The sequence below is a fragment of the Solanum dulcamara genome, chromosome 9 (genome assembly GCF_947179165.1).
Source record: "Solanum dulcamara chromosome 9, daSolDulc1.2, whole genome shotgun sequence".
Classification (NCBI taxonomy): Eukaryota; Viridiplantae; Streptophyta; class Magnoliopsida; order Solanales; family Solanaceae; genus Solanum; species Solanum dulcamara.
The window spans coordinates 29,488,794-29,503,319 of record NC_077245.1 but is presented as its reverse complement, the minus strand read 5'-3'; the positions used below and the strand labels follow the sequence as shown (position 1 = coordinate 29,503,319).

Genomic DNA, 14,526 nt, shown 5'->3' with positions numbered 1-14,526 from the left:
TAAAATAAGACTGGTGCACCCCAGAGCGATACACTAGGTCGAATAATCCCATTCTTCAACAAATATTTCAATTGCTCTTTCAACTCCTTCAATTCTATTAGAACTATCCAATAAGGAGCATTAGAGATAGTCTTGATGTCTAGCTCTAAATCAATCACAAAATTGGTATCACAGTCCCGAGGAACACCTAGTAAGTCTATAAGAAATACATCCATAAACTCTCTCACCACTCTCATGGTCTTTAAAGGAGATCATTGCTTAGTAAGATCCCATACATGAGCCAAATAAGACAAGAAACATTTATCCAACCTAGGATGAGCACGAATATAAGATATTACCGCCTTAGGATACGAACTCAAATTACCCTTCCATACCAAGAAAGGAAAATAGGTCGATGCACAAGAATAGGTAGACCCTTGATGAAATAATATAGAAGCAGAACGGTGGCAAATCAGAAAAATACTTGTAATAACTACACTAGAGGCCTCAGCCTTGTATTTACCCGATATTAAATAGTATAAATGACGATCACCCTTACTAGGAGAGACACATCGAGCTCTATATTTGTCACCCGGGTGCCACCTCTACCACTCTATAAAGTACCTCAAATAGCTGAAGTGGGTGTAGGATGAACAATCGATGTCCCGAGCCATATAGTAGAAGGAGCACATTTTAGAAATCCTAGGCCTTATGCCAAAACTCATCATACACATAACAACCTCGCAGACCTGAACCCTATGGACATAACCAGAAATGTCAAAACATCCACCAGAGCCCAAAGAACCACTATAGCTAGTCTAACCTGATCTAGATCCACCTATACCATTTGTGCCTTGAATAGCTACTTAGACTGGCCTACCCTGGCAACTATGGGTGTCTATACCCAAATACTCTTTGCCTCTAGAGGAATAACTGTTAAATTAACCCTATCGATGGAACCTTTTGGACCTTCCTTGTCTAGCATATTAGATACTCTCTAACATCATGGAAGAATCAATAATAGTCTAAAAGGTACCAAATAACATAAAAAAAGATGTAGTCTCTTGAAGATAACAGGTGAATCCCTTCACTAGCTTGCTGATCTTCTCAAACTCGGCAGGAATACTCAACATAGCATAATGATACAACTCATGAAAGTGATCCTCACACTCATATATTGATAGGAAACCCTGTTGAATCTTCCAAACTCATCCCTGCACTGATCACAGAGGCTTTAAGGCACGAAACTTTCAAGGAACACCTCCATAAATTGCTCCCAAATAATCATAAGAGAACCAATAGGTCTACAAGCAAGAACCAACCTCCACCACTCCTTGGCTACTCCCTCAAATTGATATGAAGTGTAAGCTACTCCATATGCCTCTAGAATACCCAGGTTGAACAATATATCCTGGCACTCACTTGAAAAGTCATAGGACTTCTCTCTAGCCATACCATCAAACCTGAAGGTTCCAATCAATCAAACCTCTCAAAACACTTATGCTTAGACACTGACATGGCAGCACTAGCAGAAACTAGCGAAGCTAAAAATCTCAGAGGTGTAGCAGAAGGCACTAAAGAAGAACCTGGAATTTGAAATCCAACACTAGCCCCTGAAATAGTAGTGTAGTACCAAATATAGTAGGAGAGCCTAAAGTACCTAGAAGATCACCAGAAATAGGAGAACCATCCAATCTTAGCCAATTTTTGACAACTTAAAAAGTAAGGTAATGATAGCACACATCCCAATATCGAACCCGATGTGTAATCCTAAAAGTAAAGCTCATACAAGACTCCTTAAGGAGAAGTCAAGCCACCAATTAAATAAAAAGAAAGACAATGAAGAAAATATCCAAAAATCTGGTGTCATATGCATGAAGAGCATCAAATACAAGGTTTTAATCTAAATATACAACATAAGTCTCTGAATAGTACTAAAGAATGGAAAATAAAAGATAGAAATAGTGATGATCCCAATCCTGAGATCTCACCACTAATTTGAAGCAACAAAACCCTCTAGAAGATCAGCTGCCACGTAGAATAGCCTTACTAGAATCTGCATCAAAAGGGACACAAAATTATGAAGAGTACAATTCACATGTACTAAGTAGGTTTAGCCTATTAAGTATAAGAAATTAATCAAATCAATAAAATAAACTAAGAAACACTTCCACCTGCATACAGAAAAGTCCCATTACGGTATCAGTGCCGCCAATTTATAGAATGGGGAGAGTAAAGTAAACTTATAAGAACAACTCATTATCACAATTAACCAGATAAGTCAAGTGGTACAGATATCAATATAATGCAATACAATATGATGATGCAATGATGTGATGGTACAATGGAATCAAGGTTGTCGCACAATCTATCGTATACACCTGTTGAGCTAAGGCTTCCAAATAAGTACCCATGGGGAACTCGCAGTCTATATAGCAAATCACAGTCTTAAAATCTTATCAACTTGCCACCTAGCTCACGGTCAAGAATATAAAAAGGTGCCATATTTTCTTTCTCAAAAAGAATTTCATAATTCTCAACTTTCCAAGATCAATGATGTACTGAATGAGGATGAATGGATCACAAAACATATGGCATGGAGGTAATATTCAACTCAAGATGTAATACAAGGGTCAAAGTTCTTGAAACTCAACCTAACCATGATAGTTACCATCAATAGACGGTAATAAGAAGGAAGTGCATTAAAATAAGTGTTCACTATTTTTTCAAAATGTTTCAGTGCTCATGTATGCTCAAAACCACCAACTCAACACCAAAGGATGGCATTATAAGTCAAACCTTACACCTCAATCACAACTAATTCATGAATTACATACTCTGAAAGTAGATAACATAGCAAATAAGGCTCCCACATGGGCTACACAGCACAAATAGGCCCCAATATGGGCATCACAATTTAAATAATAATCTCAAATCATTCTACAATGCAATCCCAAAGTCTATAACATAGGAATGACTAATTACCCCATCCAGTCTCAAAGAAGGATAGTCAAACCTACTTCGAATGCCAAACATTGTACGAACGCTATAAGAAGTGTTCAACCCACAAATACCGACTCTGAAATGATAACCAACTATCAAGAATGACAATATTACATGAAGGGAAAAATTGTCCAAAAATTTCTCCAAAATTAAAAAGGGCAAATCTGAAATTTTATTTTAAAAACTTGTTTTACTCATCAAGGAGAGTTTGTGATTGAAAGCCCCATAAAAATTGGCTGAGAAATGAGTTAGGAATCAATGAAAATGGATTTGAAATTTGGGAGGAAAACCCCCAAAACCCACCTTGAAATTATGGATTTTGAATGATTTTAGAAGACAAAATTATTGAGAAATGATTTAGGAATGAAAGAAATACTTTACCCAAAAAAACATCCTCAAGAAATTTCTTCATAAATCATCTTCCTGAAACCTCCAATTGATTGAAAATGGTGGAATGGAGAAGAATGGGAGAATTCCCAAAATTGAACACTGTTCAGGAACTATTTGTGCATTGCGATCGCGAGTCTCTTTCTCTCGCGATCGCGAAGAAATGGGGAATGTCCCTTCACAACCACGAACCCACCAATCTTGATCTCAAAGAACTGAAAGGGAAACCTTCGCAATCGCGAAGAACAAAGTGACCTGCACTAGAAAACCAAAAACTGCAGATTGCCAAGTACAAAAATGCTCCCAGTTGGACCCTCAAAAATCATTTAGAGTTTGATTAAAATAAATCAGATATGCTACTACGCTAAATTCGATATTTGGGACTCAATAGAATTTCTAGATTTTTGAAAAAAAGATCGTTATGATGAAATTACCCCCTCAGACCCCTTTTAGGCCTAACATTCAACTCTTAGCCTATTTTTTCAAAATGAAAGCTAAGGTCCTCAGTGTAACACCCCAATTTTCTTTTTTTGTTATTTCTAAAAGATGGTCAGATGGTCCATGTTATTTGTGAAGTTCTACGTAAGCTATTGATTGGGATGTCTTACATAGCAAAGCTACTTGAGTACACGTCAAACTTAGATAGCAAGGATTACATAGGTTCTTAAAGTGAGATGAGATTACGAACCCATGGAATAAGGAAAAAGAGGTGTAGCACCTACTTTAAACAACAAGGTGATGCACCTACTTGGACTAAGTAGGTGATGCACCTACTTGGACCAAGTAGGTAACACACCTACTTGGGGTGGACCCCACGCTGCCATGTCGCAGCTTTGGATTGGGTACATAGATGAGGTGGCACCCTAAAGGCTAGACACGTGTCACCCCTAGGGTCTACCTTATGTCACACTTTAAGGAAGCATATATATACATGTTAAGATGACTAAGAAGTCATTTTTCAGCCTTACACTTAGAAATTTGAGAGGAAAACTTAGAGAATAAGAGAGAGTACCTACAGTAGCAACAAGGAAGAAAGGTAAGCCCTCCTCTTTCGTTCTTTCAATTAATTCTCTAAGGTGTTCTTCGATCAAATTGAGGTGTTTAATAATGTAAAAATTATAGTTAGGGCAGCGAGGACATCCTTGTTCTTGGTAACAAACCTGTTTTTGGATATGACTACCGTTATTAATATTAGTATAACTCCTTGTGTAAAGCTTCATTTCAAGTGATTCAAGATGTTTTGGAAAGCTATTTCATAGGTATATAACTTTCATTTAGGCTTGAAAATCTAGTTTTTCTTATAGCTACTCGAAAAAAGGAGATGAAGTATAGGGGAGGTGCTGCCCAGATTTTGTTTTGGGGATAGCTGTTGGTATTTTGAGCATATCTTTTGTACAGAACTGTTGTAGGGGTGATTCAAAATTGTATGCGACCCTAAGATACATGTATATAACTTTTCTTGAGAACATAAAGCCTACCTCCCCTATTTACCCCTTCGAAACAGAGCAATAATACATGATAGTAGGCTGTCTAGAATTTTGGTTTGAATAGTTTGGGCTGATTTTTATTAATTTCATGTTTAGTTTCGATATGATGAGACTCTTAAACTTAAGTAAATATTTTATTGTGTATTTAAGGTTTATATGTGCTTATACAAGCTAAGAGGAACTGTTTGACGAAGTGTATTTTGGTTGGTCTATGGCGGAGAGGAATTGAGCTCATCGAGTTGTGGTAGAACCTATTATATGCTAAAATGCCAAGGCCTGTGTATAAACTTGTACTTAAAATATTTTATTTTCTAAAATTTTAAATATTTTGAGGGGTTATTTCCTTGCTCCTTGTTTTGTATTTTGGTTTGACTATTATCTCAAGTATTGCAAAACTTTCGCTAAACTGTCCACTTATACGAATTGGTTGATCATTTTACACTCTTGATGGGACTTTGTCCGTCCTGTTATAGTGACTTGTCATCGATATTAGCATGTCTCTCAATTTGGATCTTGCCCATCTTGACTTTTGATTTACATTTCATCTTGATGGTGGGATTTTCATCCATTTTCGAGTACGCCTGCAAAGCCACTTTCTACATGGTTCTTGATTCTCTTGATATTGGGTGATGACCCTTCTTGATAAGGACTTCAGTCCTTCTTGATTTTGAGGCTTCGGTCTATCTCGATATTGATTGTGCTTAGTGTAAAGGCATGACGTACCTATTGGGCGAAATTAATTATTTGACAAACCTTTCAAATTGAATTATAAGTTTCTTGATACTTGAGCCATCGAATATTGATACTGATTTTGAAACTCTTCAAGGTTTATATTCTATACTTTGATATACTTATTCACTTGGGCTTACCTTTACCTTATTGAGCCACCTGCGACGAACAAGGTAATTGAAGAATTTAATGGCTCCAAGCCTAAAGTTTTTACACCACTAAGCTTTATGCATAGAGATAGTTGTTTTCTATCATAGGTAATATGCGGGATGAGGTATGAAGATGGCCATTTGGTGTAGACTTTTTGGAGCCCTTGTGAAGATCACATCTGCATATGCATCTACTTTTTGTAAATATATTAGGGGACTTGTACATGATATATGTGGCTTGTGAAAACAAAACTATATGCTTGTAACTTGAACAGGGTGACTAGTTTTGCTATTTTGGAGTGTGTTTTTAACTCAAGTCATGCATGTACTGCATTTATATGTTGGCTTGTCATTTTGCGAAAAGGAGGATAATAGTTTTATAATAACTACTGATTCGAGTTTTATGTATTTTATGGACCCGCAACGGTGTTGACTATTTGTGATTTTTTTTAAAAAAAGTAAAACTATATTTTCTCTCATAAGTGGCATCCTTCCAAAGGGTGCTACAAATGTTGGTATCAAAGCCTAGGTTTATGATTTTAGGACTTTTGTTATGACTTGTTGGTATATTGTTTATTTTTGTTACGTGTTGTTTTTGTATATAGTGCATATGCATCATGTACACGTCCCTAATGCAATGTGATCTTCCCTTATGAAGGAATCAATTCATGGCATCTTCACCCTCTAATAGGCTTATGAAAGTCGCTTGCGAGAGTTTAAATACCTCTAATGACCAACTTTATCTACAAAAAGGGGTTGGGGAACATTTTTCTGATTCTAATCCTCCTAGTACAAGAGGATCCGAAACGGGAAGTAATCAGGGTATGAGAGTTGGGCCATACTTGCAAATGAGTTATAATGCTCCTGCTGTTGATCCCCCTTTTAAACAAATGGTCAATTTCTTCATCACATGGCTAGAAGAGTGCCTGACCCTGATGAAATAAACTTTGAGAAAATAAGAAAAATGGGTGGAGTTGAGTTTGAAGGCACTGTTGACCCTATAGATGCCGAGCAGTGGTTGGAATGGATTGAAAGAGTGTTCGAGCTGTTAGAGTGTTCAGACACTGCCAAATTTAAGTATGTTGTCTCATTGTTACAAAACGATGCCTATGATTGGTGGGTAAGTATACCGAATGTCAGGGCAAAACCTCCTGTTCTTATTTGGAATGATTTTGTGAAAGAATTTTATAAGAAGTATGTCCCACCTGCTTATCATGATGTAAAGAAAAAAGAGTTCTTAAATTTTGAGCAAAGGAGTATGTCTATCGCTGAATATCAGCAGAAGTTTCTTAGGCTGTCCTGCTATGCTAGGGGTATTATTAATAACGAAAAAGATAAGTATAGTCAATTCAAAGACGGTTTGAATGATTCTATTAGAAAATCTGTAGTAGTCCTACAACATGAAAACTTTTGTAAATTAGTTTTAGCTGCTCTTACTTGGGAAAGGATCGACAAGGAACAAGCTGGTAAAAATGAACATAAGTTCAGGAAAGCTTATGCAGATTCGGGATGCCCATCTAAAAGGGGGAGGTTTAACAGTTACCAAGCTAATACTTTTTGCAAGTTAGCCCAACATAAGCAGAATAGATCAAGTTCCTTTACTGTCAGCACTCTAAGCTATGGCCGAGATAAGACTCGCATACACACCTGTGCACAATGTGGAAGGAATCACTTTGGTACTTGTAGAAGAGTTTTTGGAGCTTTTTTTAATTGTGGGAGCTTCGATCATAAGGTGAGGGATTGTCCTAATCCTAACCCCACTTCTTCTCCGCGCACGGAAGGCTCAGTTCAAAAACCTGTTACCACTCCTTCTCAAGGGAATAGAGGTGCTATATTTAGAAATCCACAAGCAACAGGTGCAGGTGCAGCCAATCTAGCTGGTGGGTCAAGAGCTACAGTACGAGCTTATGCGATGAGATAGAGGGATGACCAGGATAGAGCAAATATGGTTGTTGGTAAATTTCACTTATTCGACTTAATTGTTGTTAGATTATTTGATCCTGGTTCTACACATTTGTATGTTTGTTCATCATTGGTATTTCTTGAAAATGTGAAATCTGTGAGACTCGATTGTGGGGTGCTTGTCCAAAGTCCTTTGGGACAACAAGTTATTTTCAATCAAATCTATCGAGGTTGTCCCTTGGTGATTTAAAATCCAGTCTTACCTGCTGATTTAATTGAAATGCCTTTCCAAGACTATGATGTCATTATCGGTATGGATTGGCTTTATAGATACCATATGGTAGTTGATTGTAGGTCAAAGCATGTGACCTTTATAGCTCTTCCACTTGCACATATTATTGTTCAAGGTGAAAGATCATTGACGTCTAATATAATCTCCGCGGTAGTGGCAAGGAAGATGGTTAGACAAGGTTGTGAAGCATATCTTGCTCATATATTTGATACACACCTGGAAGGTCAAAGACTTGAGGATATACCCGTGGTGTGTGAATTTCCTGATGTCTTCCCTGAAAATATTTCCGGACTGCCACCGGAAAGGAAGGTTGAATTTCCCATAGAGGTTGTTCCTGGAACCACTCCTATCTCTATGACGCCTTATCGAATGGCTCCAGCAGAACTGAAAGAGTTGAAAAATTAATTGCAAGAACTCCTTGAGAAAGGTTTTATTCGCCCGAGTGTTTTATTCGCCCGAGTGTTTCCCCCTAGGGAGCTCCTGTGCTATTTGTGAAAAAGAAAGATGGGACTTTTAGGCTTTGTGTTGATTACCGGTAATTGAACAAGGTAACAATTAACAATAAATACCAACTGGCTAGGATTGATGATTTATTTGATCAGTTAAAAAGTACTAGTTTGTTCTCAAAAATTGACTTAAGGTCTGGGTATCACCAACTAAGGGTAAGGGAACATGATGTCTCTAAAACTGCCTTTAGGACTCGATATAGCCATTATGAATTTTTGGTGATGCCATTTGGGTTGAAGAATGCTACCGCGGCATTTATGGATTTGATGAATTGCGTGTTTAAGCCTTATCTTGATCAATTTGTAGTAGTTTTTATAGATGATAATTTAATATATTCCAAGGATAATGAAGATCATAGAAAGCATCTTCGAATTGTTTTGCAAATTCTGCAAGAGAAGAAGCTTTATGCCAAGCTGTCTAAATGTGAATTTTGGTTCGGTGAAGTATCCTTCTGGGACATATTGTGGCGGAGGAAGGTGTGAAAGTGGATCCTACTAAAATTCACGCTATTGTTGAATGGAAACCACCTAAAATTCCAACTGAAGTAAGGAGTTTCTTGGGTTTAACGGGATACTATAGAAGGTTTTTCAAAGGCTTCTCCATTATAGCCCCCCCTTTGACTAAACTCTTGAGGAAGGATGTCAAGTTTGTATGGGATGACAAATGCCAGGATAGTTTTCAAAAGCTCAAATCCTTATTAACACCAGCTCCTATACTTACTTCATCAACTGAAGGGAAGGAATATGTGATATATAGTGATTCCTCTCATCGTGATTTGGTTTCTATCTTGATGCAAAAAGGGAAAGTGGTTGCGTACGCTTCCCAAAAATAGAAACCACACGAGCTGAACTATCCTACTCATGACCTTGAGCTCGCTGCCATAGTGTTTGCCTTGAAAATTTGTAGGCATTGCTTATATGGAGAAAAGTGTCACATATTTACTGATCACAAGAGTTTGAAGTACTTGGGTACACAGAAAGAGTTGAATTCGAGGCAACGTAGATGGCTTGAACTCATTAAAGATTATGACTGCACGATCGATTATCATCTGGGTAAAGCCAATGTGGTAGCAAATGCTCTAAGTCGTAAAGCCCTTGCTAGTTTATCGCTAAGCCACTTGCCTTTGTTTGTTAAATTGAGAGCCATGAATTCTTTTCTTGCATTTAACTCTGATGGCTCTATTGCTGCCGGTTTTCAAGTCAAGCTAGTTCTACTTGAACAGGTGAAAGAAGCACAAAAGTTAGATGAGAAGCTGGTGAAATTGATCAAAGAAGCTCAAATTGGAGAAAAGCTTGATTTTAAATTAAGGGAGGATGGTTTTTTACTTTATAAAAACAGGTAATGTATCCCTAAATATGACAATTTGAGAAAAGAAATTTTGAATAAAGCACATACTTCACCATATGCAATGCATCCGGGAGGTACTAAAATGTACCAAACCATTAAAGAACACTACTGGTGGAATGGTATGAAGAAGGACATTGTGGAGTTTACTTCTAGATGCTCAGTTTGTATACAGATAAAGGCCGAGCATCAAGTCCCGACTAGTTTGTTACAACCCTTGTCGATACCTGAGTAAAAATAGGAAAGAATAATTATGGATTTTTTTTTGGGCTTCCACGTACTCAAAGAAATCATGATGCAATTTGGGTTATAGTTGATAGGCTAACCAAAAGTGATCATTTCTTGTACATCAAGATGGATACCCACTTGAACGTCTAGCTGAATTGTATGTTCAGGAGATTGTGAGGTTACATGGAGTTCCTGTTTCTATTGTATCTAACCGAGACCCAAGGTTTACATCTAGATTCTGGACTAGATTATAAGAATATTTGGGCACTAGGTTGAACTTTAGTACATATTTCCATCATCAGACAGACGGTCAATTCGAGAGGGTGATTCAAATCTTGGAAGATATGCGTCGAGCTTTTATTATGGAATTTGAAGGTAGTTGGGACAGACACCTAGCCTTGATAGAATTTGCTTATAATAATAGCTATCAATCAAGTATAGGAATGCCTCCCTATGAAGCCTTATACGGGAGAAAGTGTAGAACTCCTCTTTACTAGAGTGAAGTTGGTGAACGAAAATTGGTTGGTCCTGAGATTGTGCAACAAACTGAAGATAAGGTAAAAGTCATCAAGGATCGTCTAAAAATTGCTTCAGAAAAACAAAAGTCTTATGCTGATCTTAACAGGCATGAAATTAAGTATCAAGTAGGAGATAAGGTCTTTTTAAAGGTTTCTCCATGGAAGAAGATTATGAGATTTGGCCAAAAAGGAAAACTTAGTCCTCGATTTATTGGACCATATCAAGTACTTGAGAGAGTTGGTCCAGTTGCATATAAACTGGCTCTTCCACCGGAGTTAGATAGAATCCACAATGAATTCCATATTTTTATGCTTAGAAGATATCGCTCCGATTTATCTCATGTTCTCCCTGTCAAATCCATTGAGATAAGTCCTAACTTGACATATGATGAGAAACCTATCCGAATCTTGGCCCGTGAGACAAAAGAGCTTACGAACAAGAAAGTTCCTTTAGTAAAAGTCCTTTGGAGGAATCATTCTGGCACTGAAGCAATCTTGGAGCGAGAATAGGATATGCGAATTCAGTATCCACTTTTGTTTTGAGGATAGTATAAGGTAAATTTCGGGACAAAATTTCTTAAGGGGGGAGAGTTGTAACACCCCAATTTTATTTTTATGTTGTTTCTAGAAGATGGTCAGGTGGTCCACGTTATTTGTGAAGTTCTACGTAACCAATTGATAGGGATGTATTACATAGCAAAGCACTTGAGTACACGTCGAACTTAGGTAGCAAGGATTACATAGGTTCTTAAAGTGAGACGAGATTACGAACCGACGGAACAGAGAAAAAGAGGTATAGCACCTACTTGAAACAAGTCAGTGATGCACCTACTTGGACTAAGTAGGTGACACACCTACTTGGGGTGGACCCCATGCTGCCATATGGCAGCTTTAGATTGGGTGCATATATGAGGTGGCACCTTGGAGGCTAGACATGTGGCAGCGCCTAGGGGCTGCCATGTATCACACTTTAAGGAAGCATATATATACATGTTAAGATGACTAAGAAGTCATTTTTCAGCCTTACACTTAGATATTTGAGAGGAAAACTTAGAGAATAAGAGAGAGTACCTACAGCAGCAACACGGAAAAAAGGTAAGCCCTACTCTTACATTCTTTCAATTAATTCTCTAAGGTGTTCTTCGATCAAATTGTGGTGTTTAATAATGTAAAAATTATAGTTGGGGCAGCGAGGACATCCTTGTTCTTGGTAACAAACCTGTTTTTGGATATGACTACCGTTATTAATATTAGTATAACTCCTTGTGTAAAGCTTCATTTCAAGTGATTCAAGATGTTTTGGAAAGCTATTTCATAGGGATATAACTTTCATTTAGTATTAAAAATCCAGTTTTTCTTATAGCTACTCGAAAAAAGGAGATGAAGTATAGGGGAGGTGCTGCCCAGATTTTGTTTTGGGGATAGCTGTTGGTATTTTGAGCATATCTTTTGTACAGAACTGTTGTAGGGGTGATTCAAAATTGTATGCGACCCTAAGATTCATGTATATAACTTTTCTTGAGGCCATAAAGCCTACCTCCCCCATTTACCCCTTCGAAACAGAGCAATAATACATGATAGTAGGCTGTCCAGAATTTTGGTTTGAATAGTTTGGGCTGATTTTTATTAATTTCATGTTTAGTTTCGATATGATGAGACTCTTAAACTTAAGTAAATATTTTATTGTGTATTTAAGGTTTATATGTGCTTATACAAGCTAAGAGGAACTGTTTGACGAAGTGTATTTTGGTTGGTCTATGGCGGAGAGGAATTGAGCTCATCGAGTTGTGGTAGAACCTATTATATGCTAAAATGCCAAGGCCTGTGTATAAACTTGTACTTAAAATATTTTATTTTCTAAAATTTTAAATATTTTGATGGGTTGTTTCCTTGCTCCTTGTTTTGTATTTTGGTTTGACTATTATCTCAAGTATTGCAAAACTTTCGCTAAACCGTCCACTTGTACGAATTGCTTGATCATTTTACACTCTTGATGGGACTTTGTCCTTCTTGTTACGGTGATTTTCATCGATATTGGCATGCCTCTCGATTCGTATCTTGCCCATTTTGACTTTTGATTTACATTTCGTCTTGACGATGGGATTTTCGTTCATGTTCGAGTACGAGTGGAAAGCCACTTTCAATATGGTTCTTGATTCTCTTGATATTAGGTGATGACCCTTCTTGATATGGGCTTCGGTCCTTCTTGATTTCGGGGCTTCAGTCCATCTTGATATTGATTATGCTTAGTGTGAAGGCATGACGTACTTATTGGGCAAAATTGATTATTTGACAACTCTTTTGAATTGAATTATAAGTTTCTTGATACTTGAGCCTTCGAATATTGATACTGATTTTGAAACTCTTCAAGGTTTATATTCGATACTTTGATATACTTGTTCACTTGGGCTTACCTTTACCTTATTGAGCCACCTTCGATGAACAAGAGAATTAAAGAATTTAATGGCTTCAAGCCCAAAGGTTTTACACCACTAAGCTTTATGCTTAGCGATAGTTGTTTTCTATCGTAGGTAATGTGCAGGACGAGGTATGAAGATGGCCATTTAGAGTAGAATTTTTAAAGCCCTTGTGAATATCACATCTGCATATGCATCTAGTTTTTGTAAATATGTTGGGGGACTTGTACATGATACATGTGGCTTGTGAAAACAAAACTATATGCTTGTAACTTGTACAGGATGACTAGTTTTGCTATTTTGGAGTGTGCTTTTAACTCAAGTCATGCTTGTACTGCGTTTATTTGTTGTCTTGTCATTTTGCACAAAGGAGGATAATAGTTTTGTAATTATTACTGATTCGAGTTTTGTGTATTTTATGAACCCGCAATGATGTTGACTATTTGTGATTTTTAAAAAAAAGTAAAACTACCTTTTGTCTCGTAAGTGGCATCCTCCCAAAGGGGGTGCTACACTCGAGATCTAAGTATATGTTCAACTAGACCAAACTCGACATTCCAGATGTAACAGAACTGAAGGAATTCTAATTCAAAGCTCGAATATCAATATGTTGACCAAAGTCAACTCTATCAATTAAAATTTCCACTCAAGTCCTCAAACCGCCAAAATCCCATTTAGAACTATGTTAACCACCCTCATATCACAAAGTATGAAAACACTATAGGGAATGGCAAAATGGTCATTTTATATAGAAAGGTAATTTCTCAAGAATTGGGACATTACATCATCCACCACTAAAATACACGTTCTTTCTCAAACAAAATGTAAAGTACCTGTAGGGGCAAAAACTTGAAGATGTCTACGATGCATATCGGAGTCCACCTCCTATGTAGGATCCTCAATAGGCTTGTGCCTCTACTGCATATTCACTGAATCAACATGTTTTGATATAAATTATCTAGTCTATCTATCCAAGATAGAAATATGCTCCTCCATAAATGACAAGTCTTGATCCAAAACAACAGAGTCCCACTAAATTACATAAGAGTCATCGTGTCGATACCAATTAAAAATCAATACATGGAACACATGATGAATAGATAAAAGTCTTGGGGCAAGGCCAATCTGTAGGCCACCTCTCCATACTTCTGTAACAACTTAAAAGGGCCAATAAACCTCGTACTGAGCTTTCCCTTCCTCCTGAATCTCATTACACCCTTAGAGGGAGGCACCTTGAGCAACACTCGCTCACCAATAGAAAATGACAAATCACGGGCATACCTATCTGCATAACTCTTCTTATCACTATGGGTAGTCACAAGGCGCTGCTGAATCAACTTCACCCTATCCATGGCATCTCTCAAAAAATTGGTACCCTAAAGTTGTACCCCAAATGAATCAAACCAGGCTACGAGAGATCTACACCTCCTCTCATATAAGGCCTCAAATGGCACCATCTAAGTGGGGAAATGGTCATGTTATATAGACAAACTATGCAAGAGGAAAAGACTGATTCCAATGACCACAAGAATCTATAACACAAGCTCGGAGCATGTCTAGTCTGCTCTGATTGACCATCAATTT

At 37.4% G+C, this 14,526-nt stretch overlaps 1 protein-coding gene across 1 annotated transcript; it reads left to right on the top strand.

Moving 5' to 3' along the window:
• The first annotated feature begins 6,698 nt into the window (after positions 1–6,698).
• LOC129903635 (uncharacterized) lies at positions 6,699–7,655 on the top strand. The gene has a single exon (XM_055979185.1). The coding sequence runs from the start codon at positions 6,699–6,701 to the stop codon at positions 7,653–7,655; it is 957 nt and encodes a 318-aa protein (XP_055835160.1).
• The last annotated feature ends 6,871 nt before the right edge of the window (positions 7,656–14,526 follow it).